General features: G+C 43.2%; 1 protein-coding gene across 2 annotated transcripts in view; it reads right to left on the reverse strand.

Annotated features, from left to right (window-relative positions):
- Positions 1 to 3,737: 3,737 nt before the first annotated feature.
- LOC147709107 (synaptosomal-associated protein 25) overlaps positions 3,738 to 24,051 on the reverse strand; it is a 282,645-nt gene continuing 262,331 nt past the window's right edge. For both annotated transcript variants that reach the window (XM_086927713.1, XM_086927714.1), the window contains exon 8: positions 3,738 to 5,153. In XM_086927713.1, the coding sequence (XP_086783839.1) occupies positions 5,085 to 5,153 (69 nt within the window). In that variant the 3' untranslated portion in view covers positions 3,738 to 5,084. The remainder of the gene's footprint in view (positions 5,154 to 24,051) is intronic.

Consider the following 24,051-nt stretch of genomic DNA (forward strand, 5'->3'; position numbering starts at 1 on the left):
CAACCAGCGTGAATCCTGAGTAATGAGACAAGATGGACACAAGTAGGTCAAATCATATAGGATGTATTTAGCCCTTCTGTTCTAGAAGGGTGACATCAAGACAAAAAAATGTAGTACATGACCAGCCGACACGTGTTTCGTCTAGCGAGCTGAGGCGCTTATGAATCTTCAGGGCTGAAGGCGGTAACGTTAGTGAGTTTCGATTAGCCGGTGATACTTCCAACCCGGCGTGTGTCGGGTGAGTGACAAGGATCGTTAAGTAGAATCAAGTAATGAAAAATAGTATCATAAGGCAATGTAGCGGCGGGCGGGTACATCCGTCATAGTGATGGTACTCTGTGAAGCAGAGTGCCAAAACACGTATCCTCCGACAGCGGCTCTTCCAGTGCAGTGAAGGATATGTCGGCTGTGTCTCCCATGCTTACTACTCCAGGCTGAACCTGTGAGATGTGGAGGCAATGAACTTTGGTACAAGTGTGCCAATGTGCTTACTACACTAGTTATATTGAAGGTGGGTTACCCAATAAACACTTGCGAGCTTGGGCTGAAATTTGATATAGGTTAGTCACTAACTATCCCGTGAGACTACGCCACGCCGGATGAAGTTTTGCTGAATAACGAAGCATTTACTGTGGATGCGGATTAGGTACGCCACAACACCGTTTTTTCGAGCACAAGCCGCAATACATAAGGAACTTCTTACTACACTAGGGCAGGCATTATGCCTATTCAGAGAGAGCCATGCTTATGCTTTTTGCTAATTAACAAGAGGTATTGCATACAAGCATTGAGTAGTGTGAACTGGTACCAACTGTGACTGGTGGATTCTCTCGAAAATGTTTCATCCTTGATCTCATGGTTGTTTGGAGGTATACAGAGATTTTATTTATGGGCAATTTAGTGGTGGATGGACCAGAGGAGGCTGAAGGGCTTGGTGAAGTAGAAAAATAAATACAAGCGGAAAAATCATTGGTGATATGCACAACAACTTATTGGTGGCAAAGGATGGACATGAGGAAGCAAGATTTGGAGTAACAGAGAATGAACAAGACTAGATGGAGCATTATATGTAGTTCTTTCATTTTATCAGTTCCAACACCTCCAATGTACAAAAAATACTTCGCCAGTCTCAGTTTTGATGGAAAGAAAGTGGGGGCATATTATCAAGGGGGTTTATCTCAGCTTTTTTGGCTTTAAAAGCCAAGAAAGCGGAGATAAAATTATCTCCCTATTACCTAGCTGTCGCTAACACCAGTTAGAGACAGCTACTAGGAGATAGCGACCATCTTGGGCCCCACTTTGCATGTCAGTGATATTTATCACTAATGACATGCAAAGTGGGCGTGCCAAGATGTTAGGGACTGGAAACAGTCGCTAACATCGCTATCTCCTATTACCAACTTTTGGAGATATTTGCGCTAAGTGCGAATATCTCCAAAGCTAACACCTGCCCTGAGAAGTTCTTAGCCATGTTATCCAATGGATAACATGGCTAAGAGCATTTGCTCGGTAATGCATGAATAGCGCTGACTTTTCAGCGATATTCATGCATGTCGGCCGATTTTTATCGCTTAGGAGATAAACCTTGATAATATCAAGGCTCCTAAGCAATAAAAATCGTCGCTACACAGCGATAAAAAATTATTGCCGCTAAGCCAACCTAACGATAATTATCGCTAGTTGTTGGTAATATGCCCCGTGGTTCTCTGTCACAACTGATCATTTGCCTGCAAAATACTCTTCAGTATTTTTTATTTTGTCTGCCGACAAATACTTACTTTAGGTTTACCATTTTCTATTTGACTTAGAAGACCTGTCCTTATTCACCATAGCAGTTTTTTAATGTGATGACCCAAATTATCGTGTTTCCCCTTGGGCAGTTCAAATATAGAATGGATCCCATGTTTCCAATTTAGCCACTTTTGTCATTAGAATTACCTCCTGCTTGACCACTGGCATACTTCATCTGCAGAAATCTCAGAATGCACTGAAAATATATTTATTTAGTTGAGTCGTTAGACTATCCCAGCACTTCCCTTTTGATTTGATTCTTTCTTTTATGCCAAGAGGTGGTCATCATATGTCTTTTGCTTTCCCTGAGTTACTTTCCTGGTATGAAGATCCCCAATCGTCATTTTAGCTTCTTATTATTTTGCCTATAAGACCGTTCTACGCAATAACATGCTATTTGAATAAATATGTATGCACATACTCTTCCCCCCACTCTAGGTCCATCACTTTTTAATTGTATGGTCTCATTTAATGGATCTGGTCTTAGCAGTATGTTTGCATTGACTGTACAAGCCTACGACCCTGATTACGAGTGACCCAGATGGTTATACTGTATTTAGCACACCTGATTAAATCTGATACCTCTGGGTTAAGAATTTATTAGGTATGATAAATAGCACTATTCAGAGTTTTTCCCTGACAATTTGGAATGATATGCAGATTTTGGTGATCACTGCAAAATCTGCATGTACCTTTAGTTACCGTACCTTTTCCCTTGGTAAATTGTGGTAGGTTTGACCCACCAAAATATAATAGAGGGTGAAGGATTTCTCACCCCCAGTAAATATTATATTCAATCAAATCCTCACAACGCATCAATTCAATGACTGCCCAAACAGTGGTTGCGCATTTGGCTCATAAATTTGCAGGTCAAGTTGCAATCAGAGCCTCTAAACGCAGAGCTGTACCTGAAGCTCTTTTAGAAGTTTCAATCTTGTGAGAGCAACATGTAAACACACCAACTTTCTGTCCACATCACCTGTCATTGAGAAAGATGCAGTGAGGTGGCTGAGTGATATCTTTTTTTATTGCTGTTATTGTCAATGTTACAATGTACATACTTTCAAAAAAAGAATGCTGTGCTTAAGTTTACTGACGGCAAAATACGTATGTCATGCATACACTCACAACTAGTTAGACATGCCCTGAGAAAAATACCATACGGAATTTGTCACACATTGAGTCAGTCAGAATTAAGCTTTGAGATGATCATATCAATGAGATGCTACAGCGCATTGGTAACTGCAACAGAGCTCTGTGTTTCGCCAATGGAATGGTATTAGTGGACACATGTATCAATCAGAGCAACCCTGTGATCAAATAACGACACAGTGCACCTTGACGATGGCATATCCAACAAACATGCTATAGATTCACCGCTCTCTTTACACAAGGTGTTGGACAGAGTTCTTGTTCTAGTTGTATAGCTGAAATATCTAAATTCACACTTTCATATGAACATCTTCATCTGCCTCTAAAGGTTTTTAAGGTGGTAACCTCTGAAAAAAAATTGAATTAGTAAAACAAATCTTAGTGAAGGAAGTGGCAGGAAAGCAACTCTATATAACATCAAACGTGTACTTAATGGAGAGCACTAGAGGCATTTCTTAGAGTATGCTTAATGTTAAGCATATGATTTTAAAATATATATATCTTAAAACCAGTAAAGAAGTATGACGACATTGGGTATATTTGGCATTGCTTCCAAAATAGGTATTTTTTGCACGAAAGACATTACTCAAGGCAGGAACAAGCAAACCTCTTTTTCCACAAGGTAACCTGTCACCGTACCAAATCGGGAGTAGGAAATCTTCTTCATGTCAAGTTGCACATGTTGCACAGAGTTTATTCTGGGGCGCGGCTCTGCTGGGCTCTCATGATCCCACCCGCTTACTCGGGTTGGTATTACCAACGCGCAGGCCAAGAAAGAGAAAGACTTTAGAGACTGAGATATGTAATTTTTAATCATATTATGCTAGCTACAAAGTGTCAATCACTTCACACACTGACAGGAGACAGAGGGGATTTCATACTACATGCGGTAATGATATTCATCTCGCAGTTTTTGTCTAGGTGTCATTCATTTCCTTTGCTATTACTTCTGTTTTCAACTACTGGATCAATTCTGCCATTTTGGTGTGCATAGCTCTAGGTAAGCAACAGAGAACTGTACTGATAACAAGCCACATAAGGAGAGCGACCAAGAAGATACAGCCTTATAAAAAATTACATGTCATTGTACTATTTTATAGTGTAGTTGTTTCCTCCAAAATATAATCCTCAAAAGCAGCATCCAAACCCCTATCTTACACAATCGTTATGTTTTTGTAATCAATGTTTTATCCACTAAAAGTACACTTTGTTGGAAAAGGTTCATTAGTATGTGTCAATCCTTTAAAAAAAATACTGATCGTAGTTACATGTAAATATATATATGTATATATATACATACATGTATATATACACATATCCGTATGCAATTATACATATACAGATTCCCAAATATATATATATATATATATGCATGTGTGTATATATATATTTATACATATATGTTGTATATTGACAGAAAACAGTGGCACTACTGCAAACTTGCTGGAATAACGTAGTCCCAACAGTGTCTGAACACTGAGCATGCTTTTTCATTTATTTTGATATGCTACTGCCATGGAAAGGTCTTGCTGAAGTAGGAGTCTAAACGTCTATTTATTCTCATGCATAAATGCATAAATCACATCACTTTTAGTGCAGTGCTTATCAAAGTTATATAGTTTCCACGTTGTGTACTAATGAAATCATAGCAACAGATGGCGACGATGGAGAGGCGAAGACAGCAAGTTAAAAGTGTGGGAACATTATGACACCCCAAGTGAGGAGCATGGCAGTAGCTCTTGTGGAATGTCACGTTTTACAAGGACAATACTGTAGTTTTAAAAGTAGACAGCACGTATAGCATTCCTACATTGTCGTCATTCAGCGAACATTGGAAAAGAAAAGGAAGAAACAAAACACAGAATGAAAACATCAGTGAGCTATAGCCATCAAATCAGCACTATGTACAACCTTTGGAAAGAAAACGTATGTAAAAAAAATACAAAATAAAAAGAAATAATTACAAGTATCCTTGTCGGAAAGCTGACAGACCGCACAGGACGACATTTACAATAGGGCCGGGAGGGAAGGATTCGATATGTGCATGTGTGCAAACCTGGTGGATAAATACCATGATAAAAGCATGAACGTGCTGTCTACAGAGACAGCAGAGATACATAAGAAAATGCACTTCCAGGTATCTAGCCGCTTCCCAGCATCTTTGTTGCACGTTGGTTGGCTTCGTCAATCCTGGCTTTGTTGGAGTCAGCCTGAGAAAGAAGAAACAAGTAAATGTTTTAGATCACCAATTTAGCTGCACATTTTATGCAAAGGTCTAGACATTGACTCAGGTGAGGGAAAGTCGAAAGGAATGCAATAAAAGAAGCTTCAATTATAGAAACACAAGCCTAAGCCACCATTGCTTGATGTGGCTTAACAGTGGACCTTTTGCAGAATCTACTGCGGCCAATGATTTCAAATGTACAACGAGTGGGCTTTGGCTCTGACAAAAGACGCAGGGGCATATTAGCAAGAACCTCGTTAAAATTATCGCTGTTAGTGGTAGGAAACTGCTGCTAAAACTGCGATATTGTGCTTGCTAATATCAGGTACGGCCCGTGCCGGGCGTTATACCAGGGCGGTGACGTCAGGCAGGGGAGGGTCAGGGTGGGGGGTTGTAAAATGTGGGATATGGACCATTAGAGGTAAGTACCCCAAAAAAACAAAAAAACGAATTTCGTTGCCCACACTGCATCACATTTGGCGATGCAGCGTGGGCAACGAAATTCGTTGTTTTTTTCCGGTACTTACTTCTAATGGTCCATGTCCTGCATTTTACAACCTCTCACCCTGACCCTCCCATGCCTGACGTCACCGCCCAAGTATAACGTCCGGCACAGGCCGTGCCTGGCTAATATGCGTTATAAAATTCCAATAGAAGCCCAGGTCAGATGTGCAGGACATCTAACCTGGGCTTCTATTGGAATTCTAGCAAGCCCATTATCGCCGTTTTAGTGGCAGTTTCCTGCAGCTAAAACAGCGATAATTTTAACGAGGTTCTTGCTAATATGCCCCTCAGTTCTCTCTCGAATCATGCTATTGGTTGTTTGGCATGTTATTCTACCTCCTATGGAGGGCTTGCATTCCAATGTAGAAGGGACAATTAATTTACACACATTAAGTTATTTATCCAATATATTCATTACTTACTAAAATCAATAGGTTTTAACTGTAGTGCGTTTTTTAAATTTGAGTTAGGACTCAAAATACATCCTAGACCTATCAATTTTGCCAGTGCTTTTAAATAAAACGTTTACATTCAATTTCTTGGCCAATGCACAACTATTTGAGTTCTGACATGATTTTTGTCATGACTCCAATTTGAAAATGGTGCAAGATTCTACCCTCCTTCATGCATATTCTGTTTGGACTAAACCTCGTGCACTTCGGGGCATATTACCAAGCAATAGCGATAATTATCGCTATTGCTTGGTTAGCGGGAAAAAATATCGCCGAGCACCGAGGATTTTTACCGCTGAGATACCTTGATATTATCAAGGTTTATCTCAAAAGCGGTAAAAATCCTGCGAAATGCATGAATATCGCTGAAAAATCAGCGATATTCATGCATTATCGTGACAATGCTGTTAGCCATGTTATCCACCTTCGATTGGATAACATGGCTACGAACTGCATTTAGCAGGCGTTAGCTTTTGGAGATATTCGCGCTTAGCGCGAATATTTCCAAAAGTTGTTAATGGGAGTTAGAGATGTTAGCGACTGTTTTCAGTCGCTAACATCTTGGCACGCCCACTTTGCATGTCATTAGTGATAATTATCGCTGACATGCAAAGTGGGCCCCTAAATGCCCGCTATAGCCTACAAGCTGTCGCTAACTGGTGTTAGCGACAGCTTGGTAATAGGGCGATAAAATTATTGCCGCATTAGCGGGAAAAAGTCCTGCTAATGCGGCGATAATGCCCTTGGTAATATGCCCCCTAGTTTTTTGCTCACAAGACTTGAGGTGAAACATCTCTACTTAAAAGGACCACACTTTGAGCATTGAGGTGTTCTCATAGTCTGATCTGAAAACATTACAATGGCGCATACGCAGCCTTGAAATGGACAAACCAAATAGGTAATATCAATGAGGGCACAATGAAGAACATGACCATTACGTGCCTATTGCTTTATATGCAATTCTACAGATCTGGGAGTATAAAATGATGACAAACTCGCCAACTTTTTGTGGCATGTTTCATCATTGGCTATGCTCCTCAGTGCTCAAGACCATTCCATGGTAGGGAGTAACTTAGTTTTACAACTTAGAGTCCAAGGGTCAGAGGAGGGATGTAATTTACCCTAGGAAAACCTGAGGTAGATTTTTCTGCATGGGCTCTAGTGAGACAAGCAATGTCTCATTCGAGGAAGGGTTAGCTCACCAATGAATATCTAAAGTGTGTTGCAAAGTCAATATTTTTACTTGGCTGAATGTGTTCTAAATTTGTTTTAAGACATATTGCTGCTAGTACTGCTGCTTTGGTGCCATGAATCCATTGCCATACAAGTTTTTATTGTGTGATATCAACGAAGTTTCCTGGAAAGGACTAATTTATTTTTGGTACTTTTTTATTTATTTAGTAAAGCACCCCATACCACACTGCTGTATCCTCTGAGTACTTTGGATATCGATACTTATGAGGAGAAAATAAAGTTAAAATGGTGGGGTAGGGAACAGTCAATGGGTCTCCAATTAGAAGCCTTAGATGAGTCAGCAGAACCCTGGAATGGTGATTGCTTAACCTGGGTTTTGGGGTGCAACATACAATTTGCTTGGAATATGGAAAGAAATGTTTGAATTCTGCTTTCCCCTCTAGATGTGGTGTGCCCCCTAGTACAAAACAAAGACAATTAATTTGAGAAACCATTTAAAAGTAGAAAGGAAGATGGTGGACTGACGTTGCCACGGCTCACAGACACCGGGGGCGGCTCCTGTCCTCTCCACGTTGGTAGTATGAGACTGTGATAGAGGCAGGAGAGGGAAGAGGGAGAAGGGAGCACAGCGGCGAGGAAACAAGAAGTTACGATAAAGGGAACTTACCAGCTGGCTACAAGTGCAAATCTTTGCTTTAGCGGCAAGAGCTGCTAGGCGGCTCCGGTTCTCATCCCGACTCCTCTACTGGCCCGCCAGCTCCCCCTATCAGGAATCCACTGGACTGTTCTGGCAGTAACCTCGGCTCTTTCCTTGGACAAGGAGATGGCTCCGCCGAAAACCGCTCCAAGGGGAGGCCGAGTAGCTAGAGCTTCAGTAACTCCAGAAGGAGCAACATTGCTTGTTGGAGTGGAGGATCCAGTATTAGGAGCCCTGAGGGTGACTACAGCGAAAGGAGGCTCCTCGCATGTGGGTATGAAAGTAATGAAGCTGTTGCAGTTGGGAAAGGCTGCAGACTTGTTTCTCTCCAGCGATGTCACAGTGGGATGTGGGGCCTAAATTCATAGACACACTAATAGAGGCAATCCTGGCCGGCCGCACTGGCACGGCGGGGAGCCAAGGGGAGTCCCCACTTGGACTTGGACTCACGAAGGACTCAGTCCCAGCAGGGGTTGCCAGCAATATGGGGAAGCAGGCTAAAACTAGATATACAATGTCTCCGACTGACACATTGCCAGAGGATGGAAACAATGTTGCAGATAATTCTGGCAGTAACTGCAACAATCTTCAGCCTGAGGCCAGAGCATTAAGAGAGGGGTAGGGAGAAATACCAGGGCTCGCCAGGACAGACAGCCCCGACTCAGGTGGTCTGAGAGAGGCACCGCTATCAGCCCAGCGCCGCCAGGAGAGAGCTAACGCCGGGTTGGACCTGACTAGTAACAACTCTGATCTTCTAGCCCAAACAGCCATAAAGAAATCGCCTCAGGCCATCGAAGGTGGACATGAAGGGCTCAAGGCACACGAGGCACATGAGGCCGATAATTGCTCATCATCAGCACTGGGGATAAGATCTGAAATGTTCCCCTCACTGGGCATGGTCCCACCAAAGGTGGGCACATTCTTGGGGTCAGGTTCACCCTTTGGGAGAAAGAAGGGGAAACCCAAAGCCTTGCACACCCTGGAAAGAAGGTACTGAACTGCACGGAAGAAATCAATGTAACAGCTTTAGCACTCGCACAAAGGTCACTCCAGATGGCAGCCCCTTGCGCAAATGGGTTCAATCAAAGGGTAAAGTAAAATCTTTAACCTCATGGTTATCGAGCTCAGGCTTGGGACCAGGGTTGGATCTTAAAGCTTTAGCCGGCGTTGGCAGGGACTCATTTGGCTTACTTCCCTGCCTCCAGCTAGATGCACCTGCCCTGCCCACCTCCCAGGTACAAACCCCTGACCTGCCAGAGTCTCCAGCAAAACTCGATCTTGCCAGAGAGGGGGGGGGGGGGATCCTGGTGGGTACCAACTGCCAAAGGATACTTCAAGCATTAGAGAGCCATCACTCTCTCTATACATGCAGGCACTGCAGGATCAACGGCTGGAGGCACAAGAACACTACTCGCAGGCTAGGGCTGATAACCTCAGCATTCAGCAGTCTCTTACCGAGGTGACAAGAAAGGTGGGGCCACTAACGAGAGACATTGTGGAGCTGCAACAACGGGTCGCGGATACGGATGAGACAACTACATCAACCACCAGAACTGTACAAAACTACGGCAAACAGATATTAGCCATGCAAACTAAAATAGAGGATCTGGAGAACCAGCAGCACCGTAATAACTTAAGGCCGTTCGGGAGCCCTTAAGGCACAGAGGACTCTGACCTGTGTACCTATGTTGTCCAACTACTCCAAAAGACCTTCCCATATTTGTCAGACTGGGATTGGGACTGCCAAATTCAGCAAGCACATAGACTGCCTATATCCCTGCATAAGCTAAACCCTCACTATCCTAGTCCTCTCTTAATTTTTTGAGGTAATTTCTTATTAAGGCAGGCAATATCTATGGAAGCTCATCCCTGTACTCCTGTAGCCATTGAATCCCACTCTATTTTTGTTTGATCAGACCTGTGCAGAGCCACCATGGATAGACGCTGGATGATGAGACAGCTTATTGATCCATTAAAGGCAGAAGGCACCCAGGTGTTTTCGTAAGAGCTGGCCCGATTAAAGGTAATAAAAGGTGGACACTCGCAGTTCTTCTTCATGGATCAGGAGGCTAAGCAAGTTTTAAGTCAATGGCAGCTGGGGGGGGCCCCTAAAAAGTCCTATTAGCTTAAGGCAATAAGCGATTTCGCTTTGGAACATGATTCACTGATACATGGATAATTGCTTTCTCTTTTTCCTCACTTTGGTTCTGATTTTTAGTTGGTTCTCCCTCTCTTACCTATTGTGTGTTCTGTTGGTGGGTGGACAGAGTGCTGCTCTGGGTGTGCTACCGGCTGGCAGCTGTCAACCCAACTGTAGCCTACAAGGAGGATGATTCCTTCTTCACAACACTATGGATCAAGGGGGCAGGGGGGACTGAGGTGGGGACGCAGAGGAAAAGGTCAAAAAGGGCACACATAAGTGGGCAAGGAGTGTGGCAGGAAGCAAGATTAGGAAACATAAAGACAGCTTGAAGAAAGATAGTGGGTCCATTCTTAAAGTACTCAGCATCGGCATAGGCTACCAACTCCTATGGGTCTGATCAAATGTGTGGCCTGGAATGTGTCACGTCTAAACAATGGAGTAAGTCTGGGAGGAGCTGAAAGCGTATAGACGCTATATCGTTCTTCTTACAGAGACACATCAAGCCTATAAAGATCGAGGCTTAATTAAACATCTTGGGTACCAAACAATCATCTGTACATTCCAGAGTTCTTCTATAAAGGGAACTGCTATATTGGTGAGCAAGTAATTTGACCATAGAGGTCTTAGGACCTTGGCCAACCAGTGGGGGAGATGGGCCCTGGTGCAGCTGGAAATTAAGGGGGTGAAGTATGTGTTCTGCTCAATATTCAAACCCAATGTTGACGACCCTGCTGTCTTTGACTTTGTTAGCTTAGAGTTACTAGACTAGTAGGGGGAGCGTCTAATTATGGGGGATTTTAATTGTGTTGTGAATTATGCCATTGATTCTACAGACCGAGCGGCCAATCCTAGAATGGGGAAGGTGAGAGCTTCAATCCTTGAGCTGGGGCGGCTGTACTCCTTAAATGGTGCTTGGCTTTCACTTCACACAGATGTTCCTGGGTATACTTACTATCCTGCTCCACACAGATAGTGTTATAGAAGAGACATGGCTTGGGTTTCTGACAATATACTGTCAACAGTCTGAATGGAAGTATGCCCTAGGATCACCTCTGATCATAACCCCATCTCACTTTCCTTCCAAGCTAAGACCGGGCTTAAAACACAGCAGTCATTCTCATTCCCATGCTATTTACTATCCGATAGTGACTACTTCGCTTTTACCTATAAAAAATTTGCGGATTTCCTTGAGGACAATATGGGGACAGCTTCCACTTGCGTAGTGTGTGACGCAATGAAGGGGTATATCAGGGGCGTCACCCAACAGTACATATGACAGCACTATAGGGAGCGGGAGACCGCGGATAGAGCTGCTCTTCGAAAAGTATTTGCCATAGAACTTCGCCTGGATCAGGATTTGTTGTACACCTCCGTAATAGATGAGCGGCTGTCTATAAGCAGGTCTTTCGGGAAGGAAGTTGCTGTGGGTTATAATAAGCACTGGTTACTACTATATGAATATGGGGACCGAATTGGGAAGGTGCTGTCCCATCAGATAGTGGACAACTAAGCTAAAACTGTGATAAAGGCTTTTAAAGGGGAGAACAGTATACAACAAGTGCACCCAAAAGCAATAGTTGACATTCTCTGTCTTTTATCAGAAACTTTACACACTAAAGGTAGTGGTAAACGAGGGAGGACTTCAGGAATATATAATGGAGAGTAATCTGCTGCTCTTGTGCGAGGAAGACTCAGCCTTGCTGGAACAAGAAATTACGCATGATGAAATTGGTGATGCACTATCTGAATTACCATCAGGGAAAGCAGCCGGGGAAGATTCAATCCCAGCTGAGTTCTAAAAAGTCTTTAAGAGAGTTCTGGTTCCTCTCCTGGGAGAGGTTATTCAACTCATAGGATCAAAGGGCCTGTCACCTGAGTCATGGAACATGACAAACATAGTTTTGTCTTGAAAACGGACAAACCACCTGAGGAGTGCAGCTCTTATCCGGTGTTATCCCTTATAAATGCAGATGCTAAAATCTTTGCCAATATTCTGCCCACCCGGCTGGCTCCCATGATGCCAGGCTTTGTTTCTACCCAGCAGCACAACTTCATACAGGGCAGAGACACCAAGGCCCATGTCAACACAACAGTGGGGGCCTTTGATTTAGCTAGGAAGTCAGCGCTAGGCCTAGGCATGGTTCTGCTAGATACTGAAAAGGCTTTCAACCGGATGGCTTTGGATTATCTGTGGGCAACACTTTCATCATTTGGCCTGAGAGGGAGATATAGTAAATGGATACAAGCTTTGTACAGTAAACACAGGCTAAATTATATCATGCCAGATTACAAACATCTCCCTTCCCAATTTGGTGTGGTACCGGACAAGGCTTCCCCCCTTTCCACTCTGCTTTTGGCGCTATACAGCTATTTATTTAGGCACTACATAATAATGTACAGCTCTCCTATGACTGTAGGGCAGCGCCAGCTGAAAGTCACCGCTTATGCAGATGGCATAGCCGTCTTTACCATTGATCCAGCATCAGCAATAGACTCTATAGAAATTGAAGCAAATAAATAAGCCCTCTTTTCTGTTCACAGACTGAATGTCAAGAAGACACAAGTGCTTCTTAACTTCCAGCCTGAAAAACCTATTTCAGGTGTCTGTTTAACAGCCACTTACTTAGGGGTATGCATTTCTCCAAAGATTGAGCTTATTACTGCACTAAACTACGATCCGCTGCTGGAAGTCGTAACCAAGCAATTGAGAAGCTAGCATAAGCTTCCAATTAGCATATTGGGAAGGTGTAACATTATAAAAATGAAGGTGCACACAATTTCTTTTTTTTACCTATTTTGGTCAATTCCTCTGCGTGTCCCCAACTCCATTTTTAGGAAATTAGATGGGGTGCTGAGCAGTTTTATCTGGGGGTACAAAAGTTCATGGAGAGCAATAGGGCTAAGGAAACTTCCTTATAATCAGGGCGGGCTAGAGCTCCCAGATTTTAAAATGTACTACAGGGCAGCTTTTGTTGGGCAACTTCGTAGCCTCTTGAATTCTGAAAAACAAGACTTTTGGCATTGTTTGGTCTTGGGACCTGACAGTTGAATGTTCCTATATAGAGTCAGTGACCCTAACCATAAAAATGAAGGTGCTCCCAAAAATGTTTGTACCTATTTTGGTCAATTCCTTTGCGTGTCCCCAACTCCATTTTAGGAAATTAGATGGGGTGCTGAGCAGTTTTATCTGGAGGTACAAAAGATCATGGAGAACAATAGGGCTAATGAAACTTCCTTACATCAGGGTGGGCTAGAGCTCCCAGATTTTAAAATGTACTACTGGGCAGCTTTTGTGGGGCGACTTTGTAGCCTCTTGAATTCTAAAAACAAGACTTTTGGCATTGTTTGGTCTTGGGACCTGGCAGTTGAATGTTCCTATATAGAGTAGGTGACCCTAACTATTTGAAACAAGTCTGTTTTAAGACCATCCGGGTACCTGGTGGACTAGTTGGCACCCAGGGACCCTCAGTATTCAAGGGGACTTAATCTCCCAACTTAGAACGTGCCAGGGTTTGCAGAGTGCGGCAGGGAGGGGGCGAGGCCTCCGGCGAGCTGCCGGTTTATTTTTTATGTTTTGGGAGGGGGCTGTATGGCCTCCCTTGCTTGGGCCATTTTTGGCCCCAGGCCCTGAGCATTTTCTTTTTCTTTTTTTGTATAAAAAATAAATGGGAAGGGGGCTGCGTGGCCCCCCTTCCTTGGGCCACTATTGGCCCCGGGAACCCCACCCCCATGACCTGGCCTCACAAGAGGGGGGCCGCGTGGCCCCCCACCCCTGGGCCACTTCTGGCTCCGGGGACCAGGGCCCTTTGTGTTGGGGACTATGGGGGGAGCCACAATGCCACCACGGTCCCATCAGCTCCCCTCATCCTGCAGGAGCCGGCATTGCTTTTGAGCATGGGGAGCTAACATGCAGCTCTCCTTGCTTAAAAGCAATCCGCTTTGCTTCATTGAAGTGAGAGCAGATTTTCCTGCTCTCGCTTCAATCAAGCAAAGCAGGGTTTGCATGGCAGGGCGGGAGCCATAGCAAACAGCTATGTCCCGGGGGTGGGCACCCTGGGACATTGCAGGAGCTGGCCCTTGGGGATGGTGGTCCCCAAGGCCATCATGGGCTCCTGGAGGGGGCTGCACGGCCACCCGTCCCATGTTTGCAAAGCCCCAGGGAGGTGGTGGTCCCGGGGGTCTGTAACGGACCCCCAAATTTGAATATTTGGTGCCCCGGGGAGGTAGTGGTCCCCGGAACGTGTGGGGGGCTCTCCCCCCACACATCATTTTAAATTAAAAACAGAGGCCCGGGGAGGTGGCGGTCCCCAGGGCAGCGTGGGGGATTGGGACATGCATCTTTTTTTCAAGCCCCGGAGAGATAGCAATTATGCCGAAGCGTTTCGAAGTCATCTTCTTTTTAAAAGGCTATTGGTGAAATGGAAACACACAGTCCGGTCACAGCCTTTTAAATACTCTTGATTGCGTGCCCTCTGATGGGCCGTTCTGAATGACACTGTGCAAGGAGCTGTGGGAGTCGTATTGCCGGTGGTAAATGAGTGCTTACTTTGTCCTGCTGAAATCAATTAAAAGCCCACAAATGGGCTTCAGTGGGCGGACTCCCCCTCAATCCTTAGGTTGTTACCCCACATTCAGAGGCCGGTGAATACCAACAGCCGTGGCCCCCTGAGTTCATTGGGTGGTGCCTCTCGGCAGAATCGCCACCGCCTAATATATTATGCTCCTGCTTGCACCAATAAAGCGAGAGGCACTCAAGCACAGCTTTGAGCTTCAAGCATAAGCTCAGTTGAAGGTATGGAAGATGCAGAGCCGCTAATCTCCTCACAGCCGCATCACCAATTCCGCCGACGCGTTTTGAAGTCATCTTCTTTTTCAAAGGCTATTGGTGAAATGGAAACTCACAGTCCGGTCACAGCCTTTTAAATACTCTTGATTGCGTGCCCTCTGATGGGCCGTTCTGAATTGCACTGTGCAAGGAGCTGTGGGAGTCGTAGTGCCGGTGGGAAATGAGTTCCCTGTTGAGTGCTTACATTGTCCTGCTGAAATCAATTAAAAGCCCGCAAATGGGCCTCAGTGGACAGACTCCTCCTCAATCCTTAGGTTGTTACCTACATGCAGAGGCCGGCGAATACCAACCCCTGTGGCCCCCTGAGTTCATGGGTTGGTGCCTCTCGGCGGTTCGGCATCTTCCATACCTTCAACTGAGGTTATGCTTGAAGCTCAAGGATGTGCTCGAGTGCCTCTCGCTTTGTTGGTGCAAGGAGGAGCATAATATATATTTATATACACACACACACACACAGACACACACATTCTCTCTCTCTCTCTCTCCCTCCCTCCCTCCCTCCTCAGGAGGTTTCATGGCAGTTGTGTTAGGTTATGTTAACTGATATTTATTAAGTGCTCAATCATCCCACCAGGTTTCTTGCCTCTCGCAGAAGACAGTCTTTACCTTTGGATCTGCCATTGTGATATTTTCTACAGGCACAATGCTCATCATTAGGTAAAATCCACCTCCTCTCAGCGGCCCAGGCAGATACATTTAGCAAAATTACTATACCATACTAGGTTAATATTTCTGTTGTGCACTTACATGTTAACCCTTACTGGCTGCAAGCATTTTGTATTGCCTCATTTTTATTTCTTTTACAAAGAACTGATCTGATAAAGACCAATCATAATGGAAAAGTGGCCTGTTTTGCTAATCAAATACTACTAGACTGAATATAAAATAGCTGCCCTGTTTAAAAAGCATTGGGAAAGTCAATAGGCCAGGAGTTTAATGGCTGCTGGCAAAGCTATTGGCTGCTTCAATTTTGTGTACATACGAGTGGCCATTTTAGAATGAGGCTTTTCATTTTTTACCATTAAAGTATGTCAAAAAGAAATCAAAGAGGGCCATTCGTGCACATGCTTGTTCATGTTGCAACTTTGAATGCTTTTAGAATCCTTTATCATTGCATACTGTTCCAAGGTGGCAAACACATTTTTAAACAATACTTTATACCCCATGAGACTGCTTTACACCTTTCCATTTACTCTGCTTTCCAACCCCATGTTTTCAATTGCTCATCTTTAATTAGCATGATTTGGGCCACTTTGCAAAGTATGGTGTCTGTGTTTACTTAATGTGCCTATAGTGATTTGAGTTGTATCATTTATATGTAACAGTCTGCTGGTGATCCTGAAATGGAAAATGATGCTCTTTACTGGGAAAGGTGTAGAAGGAAAGACCCAGAGGGCGCAAACTGAGACCTTGGGGAATAGAAGAATATAACCAACTAGCACTTGAGCTGACAAATATAATCAATTATACCAAGTTATTATTACATTATTATTTTCAATACTATTGATAATTTTTACAAGCTTTAATCTAACTTCAGATGCCAAGATATGTATGTTACAAAATGTATGTCCTACAATAATACATGTGCTTACGCGGTTAATAAAATATCCAGGAAGTCCCTGAGTATTCATTCTCTTTAACAAATATTTGTCAAAATAGAAAATGCGTTTAACCTAGGCGTTTGTAGAATGCATTCTCACACTAATAATATTGTATTATTACACAATATTATTACTCACAGAAATGGGAGCAACGTTTGCTTTGCCACTGACTTGTAGGTCGTGGAAACCAAAGATTGGTTCCTCGGGCTCTGTTAATCAGTTAGTTCCAGTGCATGTTTGTCAATTTAAACAATCTAATTTGAAATCTAAACTATTGTTCTGAGGAGGAATTTGACTTCAGGCTGAGAGAGAAAGACCAGAGGCAAGAAGGTTTATTTTCTCTCTGGGACCCATTCACTATGAGACTGTGCAATGACAAAGCCAGGGGGGCAAAATACACGTCCTCTACCCGCCCCCAATTACACTAATCCCTACTGACTTCCTGCCTTGGGGCAGTACCACTGTCATAAATGAAAATAAATAAAGACAGCAACTTGTGGCGAGCAAATTATAGGTATTGAAACAATGTCTAATTTCTGTAAAGGCACTGTTAATACGAATTAAAGTGACAGATACTAGTCAACACTACACTTCAAAGATCTGTCTCGGGTGCTAAAACAACATACACTGTATTAGTTTTGAAGGAAGGAGAAATGCATGTATAGGAACTGCGCAGCATATTACCAACAACTAGCGATAATTATCGCTATGTTGGTATAGCGGGGATATTTTTATCGCCGAGCTGCGGCGATTTTTATCGCTTAAGAACCTTGCTATTATCAAGGTTTATCTCCTAAGGGATAAAAATCGGCCGAAATGCATGAATATCGCTGAAAAGTCAGCGATATTCATGCATTACCGAGCTAATGCTCTTAGCCATGTTATCCACCTACCATTGGATAACATAGCTAAGAACTGCTCAGGGGCAGGTGTTAGCTTTTGGAGATATTCGCGCTAAGATAGCGATGTTAGCGACTGTTTCCAGTCGCTAACATCTTGGCACGCCCACTTTGCATGTCATTAGTGATAAATATCACTGACATGCAAAGCGGGGCCCAAGATGGTCGCTATCTCCTACTAGCTGTCGCTAACTGGTGTTAGCGACAGCTAGGTAATAGGGAGATAATGTTATCTCCGCTTTCTTGGCTTTTAAAGCCAAAAAAGCAGAGATAAACCCCCTTGATAATATGCCCCTGCATTCACTAAAATAAGATTTATTTTGAGCAAACCGTTTCAGGGATAACGAATACAAGCAGCAATGCACGCAGAAATACATTTAGAATGTGCAACCTTGCAAAGAGCACTATTTCAGCCCTTGGACAAACTATGTCACAACACCAAAGAAACATTTGCACATTCACATTTCTAATCAGGTGTTTGCTGGAGAGCATTTGATCGATAGCAAAACGTAATGCATTTTGTGCTCTCTGCTTGTCGTTTGCTCAGGGTCGAAGCATAGCAGCATGTCCTGTTTTTTTTATGAAAGGCAACATTTTTACCAGACGGACTTAACTTTCATTTTGTTGTCAGATTTGATGTGTTCGAAGGGTTTGTAGTTAGAATACAAACATGTTTTGTGCAACAATAACAATTCACTCCAAAATACTTGAGGCTGTCTATATAGTTGCCTATAATTGTAAATAGTGTTCAAATTGGTCCTAGACACAATTAGTCAATCACATTTCAATGAAATATTCATTTTTACTTGTTTTAGGGACTTCATCCTGAAAAAGAAAGGAAGAAACAGCAAGCCAAATGCGTTTGCAGTATTATCATAAATACCCAAAGCAGATTGTACGACACTAAGTTTTATAGCAAAACAAATTTGCAATTTATTTCATAATATATATGATTATGAAATAAATTGCAAATTTGTTTTCCTATAAAACTTAGTGTCGTACAATATGCTTTGGGTATTTATGATAATACCCCAAACGCATTTAGCTTGTTGTTTCTTCCTTTCTTTTTCAGGATTAGGTCCCTAAAACAAGTAAAAATGAATATTTCATTGAAATGTGATTGACTAACTGTGTCTAGGACCACTTTGTTCTCTATATCATACGATACCCAGGTCCTTTGACTTGATCTGGGTCATACCCCATTTTCTTAATGGTATAATTGTATATAGGGCACATTTGTAGATTCAAGGGTAGGTTTATTAAATATGTATAAATTCTCTTTCACTGGCAGCTAAATATTTGTTTGTGAGCATGGATGTGTATGGCAGCAATTACAGCACATTATCTGTGAGAAAACGCCCCTTTTGTATGGCCACACCCATTTTCTGCTCATTCTCTTGCTGATTTTTAGAGTTTGCACACTGTGGCACTGCTGCCAAGTACCCCGTGTATGCGCCTGACTGCTAAAACATGTCAAATTTGGCTAATCCTTGATTGACATGTTTTACTCTCCTGTAAATCCATAAGTATATAGAGTACAAACCTCACCCATGGCATGGAAAGTTAAATGTCACCTGTGAGTAGCTGCATATACTGTCACCCCCTAACTCCCCCCCCCCTAGTGTGGCAATGAAAAAATGGCTTCTAAACCTGCAGCCGAGCTGTCAAATAAACCTTTTTGACAGGGGATAACCTTTTTTTAGATAATAAATAGGTCACCCTATGTATACCTCGTAGCCAACAAAGTAGTGTGCAAAGTATTTTAAATTGAGACAGGTAGACATTTTATGTCACCATGACCCTACAGTGCAAGGACCCCAAAACTATTTTCACTGTGGTAGGCTCTGAAGATAACCAGAGTACATTTTAAAATAATAATTCTGTTTCTTGACTTTGGTATCAACTAGAAAACTAATTCAACCACTCTTATTGTTATTGAAAGCCCAATTCAGTGGTGGAATTTGATTTTAATAAATATTTAAGAAAAGTACGTTTTAGATGAGAAAGTTGCTTTTTCTCCTGGAGGCTAATCGACATTATCTTTCCAGGAGCTGTCAATCAAGTGCTTGACTTAATAAGTGGGAAATGTCTCCTAGCAGCTACACACTAAACCAAATCCTGCTTGATACGCATGGCTGAGGCTACTTGCAGCCTTGAAAAGGACCAAGCAGGACCAGAAAACAGTACTTGTGTATCTCCTCTCTAGTTGCTGATATACCCTTCTTTAGCCCTGCAATATTTATCTCTCCTGTTTTGTTGTGGGTCCAGGGCCTGCTCCAAACATGGGAAGACACCAGTGATTGTCATAACAAATTCCCATAATTTGTTATGGCAATCACTGGTGTCTTCCCATGTTTGGAGCAGGCCCTGGACCCACAACAAATTCCCATAAGATAACATGACGTGGAACACACACTTCAACAGCCCAAATGTCAGACAAGAGATAAAATACCTGGGTATTTTAGTGAATCAGGACCTAGACAAAATTCCACAGAACAATCTAAACAGAGTGGCACGTGAGGTATGGAAATTACTTAAAGTATGGTCCAGCCTACCCTTAAGTTTTATAGGGAGGTCTAACATCATAAAAATGACTGTACTACCTAAATATACATACCTCTTTAATAACATTCCGCTAGAATTTAAAAAAGACGCACTAAAAAAACTGCAGGAGGAGATCACTAGCTTTATATGGGCCTCTAAAGGAATAAGAATATCAAAGAAAAAACTCAGGAGGAAAAAAGAGAACGGAGGGATAGCAAGCCCAGACCTGGCGGAATATTACAGGGTATTTCACTTCAAAAATATGAGAACACTTTTAAAAATTCACCAATATTACCCAGAATACTTACAGGCAATTACAGAAGCTAAGGACCATTTTCTTTTCAAGTTTGGACATCAAAAGTACTTCAAAAAAATCAAACTAAAGATACTAAATGAGGCAGCTAAATTATGGCTCCAAATTAGAACAATTCTAAATATTCCCTATTATAGCTCAATGGCACCGGTATGGGATTCACCAGGAACCCCGGATTGCTTAAAAGACGCTATGGCTAATCCTCTGAAACAAGCTGACATCAAATACTGGGACCAACTTTTAAACGGATCAGCACTAATCTCCTGGGAAGAACTACACACGATTTCCAACGGGACAGTCTCAACATTTAAGTACTATCAACTAAACAGCTGGGTAAAAACAATTCCGGTATACGATAAAGACAGTAAAAATCTTGAAAAAGAAATGATAAAAATTTTACCCATCAATAAGGAAATTGCAAAATGGTACTGGACTTTTATAATGGCAGGAGACGAAAATATTCAGACTGAAGATCAAATTTGGGGGAGAGATCTGCCTAAGGTAGATCTAGGTAGAATATGGGAAGAGTCTTTAAAGAAATGTTGGTCAACACTAAAATCAGCTGCCTTGAAAAGAAATCATCTTTACACACTACACAGGGCATATTGGACACCAAAAAGACTATTAAAATTAAAAAATGCAGGAGTGAAAAAGTGCCCTAAATGTGGAGAAGAGAGAGCAGATGATGTCCACATGTTCTGGAACTGCCCATCCCTGGAAAAGTTTTGGGAAGAAGTTGGTAAGACTCTAAGCTCGATTTTCCAAAGACAACTAAATGTAAGTACAAGTCTTATTCTCTTTGGGATTGGTAATTCAGGAGAAGGGCATGAACTAACAGTAAGTGAAGCAAATCTACTCTTCGTATTAATGGTGATAGCAAGGAGGGAGATCTGTATTAAGTGGATTGGGCCATTGCCTCCAACACATGGAGAGTGGATGAATTCAGCCATTAAGATAAACAGACTAGATAGAAGAGGGAAAGCTAGCAAGAGATATAAATACTGGGAAATCATGGAAAACTACCTGACCTCCAATGTAAGAACAGAACATACGGTCCCATGATTAATGCGAAAGCATGGTCTGGCTGATGAGTATAATACTCATAGAGTAGCCAAGGTGGCTAGCTCTCCTCCTTTCGACAGCAGAAATGTAAATATGATTGATTGATTGATTGATAAGCTTTTATTCGATATGCAAGATAAGCGTACACACAATACAGCCATTTACAAATCTACAAAAAACATCATTTAAGAAGGCAATATTAGATGCACATTAAAAAGGTAAAAGGACATGTAGTGCCCGAAATAAATTAACTAAAAAAGAATTAAACCGCTACTGACAGTCTCTTACATCGAATCAACCAAAACTGTTTTAAAAATTTGGCTATACCACATACAATAGGGGGAGAAGTATCCGTCATTAGGATGCGCAGGGCTACTAGGTAACTACGTGTACCAATATTCCGGCAGAGGGGTTTAAGCCAAAAGCTCCTGGGGTTTGCATAATCCGGGCATTCAAATAGGATATGCGTAATGGACTCTATCCTATTGGGACAACATGCACAATAAGGGGACGTGTGAGCACCTGATTTCCACTTTGATACCAGGGCCCCAAGTGGAAGCGAGCCCACTCTAAATTTAAAATACAGTGCTCGGTCAAGTGGAAGAGTAATTAGGTCCAGATAAGGCTCAAAAACTACAACGTCTTTTACTGTTAAAAAGGCAGCAGTGGACTTGCAATGATCCTGGTTTATAACTAGCTGTTCCGCAACCCAATTCCAGTACAGTCTCTTCACGACCTCTTTTGGTGGAGCTGATCTTGATAACCAACAGTCCCCCAGTCCGATTTTCTCCAGAGGTTTTTTAGTGTCACTCAACCATCTTATTTTTGCCCAATCGCCCAAGCTCATTATCTCCGCCAACCCATCAGCATACGATTTTAACTCTTCACCCCTCCAGATACGTGTCCATAGGATGAGAGGGCGAAGCCGGGCTTGGTCTTTAATGTTTTTACAGCCTGTATCCAACAGCACCGGTACTGTTGGGGTGCTCAGAGGGATGGCGATTATGGATTTTAGGAGCTTACTCTCTGCTGTTGCCAAGGCGTCCAGACAGCAATGCCCCCACAGATCGGCCCCATACAAGGCTGATGTTACTACCTTAGCCTTGTAGATGTCAATTACTGGGGTAAGCGACCTCCTAGGTGATGCCCGGAATTCCCTCAGGAGGGCTCCTCCTACTCTCTTGTGGTTGAGGACCATCTTAGCAATGTGAGGTGACCAATTCATGCTATCCGTAATCCGAATTCCGAGGTAGTCAAATTCGGATACTTTCTCCAAGGCAACAGAGTTAAGAATAGGAGGGCGGCCCAGTTTCCTTGGAGGATTTAGGACTAGGTACTTAGTTTTATCCACGTTGATTACTAGTCCCTTTGCAACACAGAAATCCTGGAAATGGGTTAGCAGTTTCTGGAGGCCTTGCGGAGACTTCGAGATCAAGGGCGTGTCATCCGCAAAAAGCAGGGTGGGGATCCGCACTCCTCCGAGACAGGGGGCGTCGGCTGGTTCTTGCTGGAGATGTTCCACCACCCCATTCACATATAGTGAGAAAAGGGTGGGCGCCAGAACGCATCCCTGCCTCACACCCCTAGACACTGGTATTTTCTCTGTTAGCTCTCCGTTTCTACCCCAGCGGACCTGAGCAAAGGTATGGGCTTGGAGGCTAATGAGGAGGGACAAGATGTAAGGAGGCAATCCCAGCTCATAAAGCACCCTCCATAGCTCCTCCCGGGGGACTAGGTCAAAGGCAGTCCTCAGGTCTATAAAGGCCAGATATAGACTGCCCTTGCCTAGCTCCACCACCTTCCACCCCAGAAGTGCCAACCTGAACACCTGCTCTATTGTCCCCATTCCTGCCCGAAAGCCTGCCTGGAAGTCTGATAATATTTTATTCTCCTCCACCCAGTGGAGAATCCTACCCAGTATAGCTTTACCTGCTATCTTTTGGGTGGAATCTATCAGGCTTATTGGGCGGTAGTTCCCCGGGGTCTCTCTACATCCTTTTTTATAAATCGGGACCACTACCGCCCCCTTCCAGGAATCGGGCACTGGCCCTCCCATCATGATGTCATTAAGGAGAGCTGCAATAACCCTTCCCCACTCCACTGGGTGTGCCCGCATAAGATCCCCCGGGAGGCCATCTGGACCAGCTGCCTTGCGGGGGGCTACCCACCCAATTACCTTTTCGATCTCTAAAGGTGTAAAGAGATCATAGGTATGAGGTTCGAATGCTAGTGGGGAGATCACCCTAACATTTAGTTCCCCATCTGCCGGGAGGTATAAAGCCCCAAAGTGTTTTACCCAACTTTGTGGGGGGATATTACAGGGTCTCATGGCTGCCTCGGGCCTATTCCGGGAACCTACAAGGTTCCAAAAGGCCCTTGAATCCCTACTTTTGCTAGCATGGAGTAGGTCTTCCCAAAATTTCTCTTCCCACTCCATCCTGGCGGTTTTAAGGGATCTGTTGTAGGCCTTCCTTGCTTCCAGTATACCGCTATGGGATTTGTGCTTCACTGCCTCGACAAGCCTTGTTTTATGTATCCTACATGTTTGAGTATACCAGCCATCACCTTGCTTTTTACTTTGCTTATTTCCTGACTTACTAGGAGGGATGGTAAACACATTTGTCAAAGC

Source organism: Lissotriton vulgaris, chromosome 6 (assembly GCF_964263255.1).
Source record: "Lissotriton vulgaris chromosome 6, aLisVul1.2, whole genome shotgun sequence".
Classification (NCBI taxonomy): domain Eukaryota; kingdom Metazoa; phylum Chordata; class Amphibia; order Caudata; family Salamandridae; genus Lissotriton; species Lissotriton vulgaris.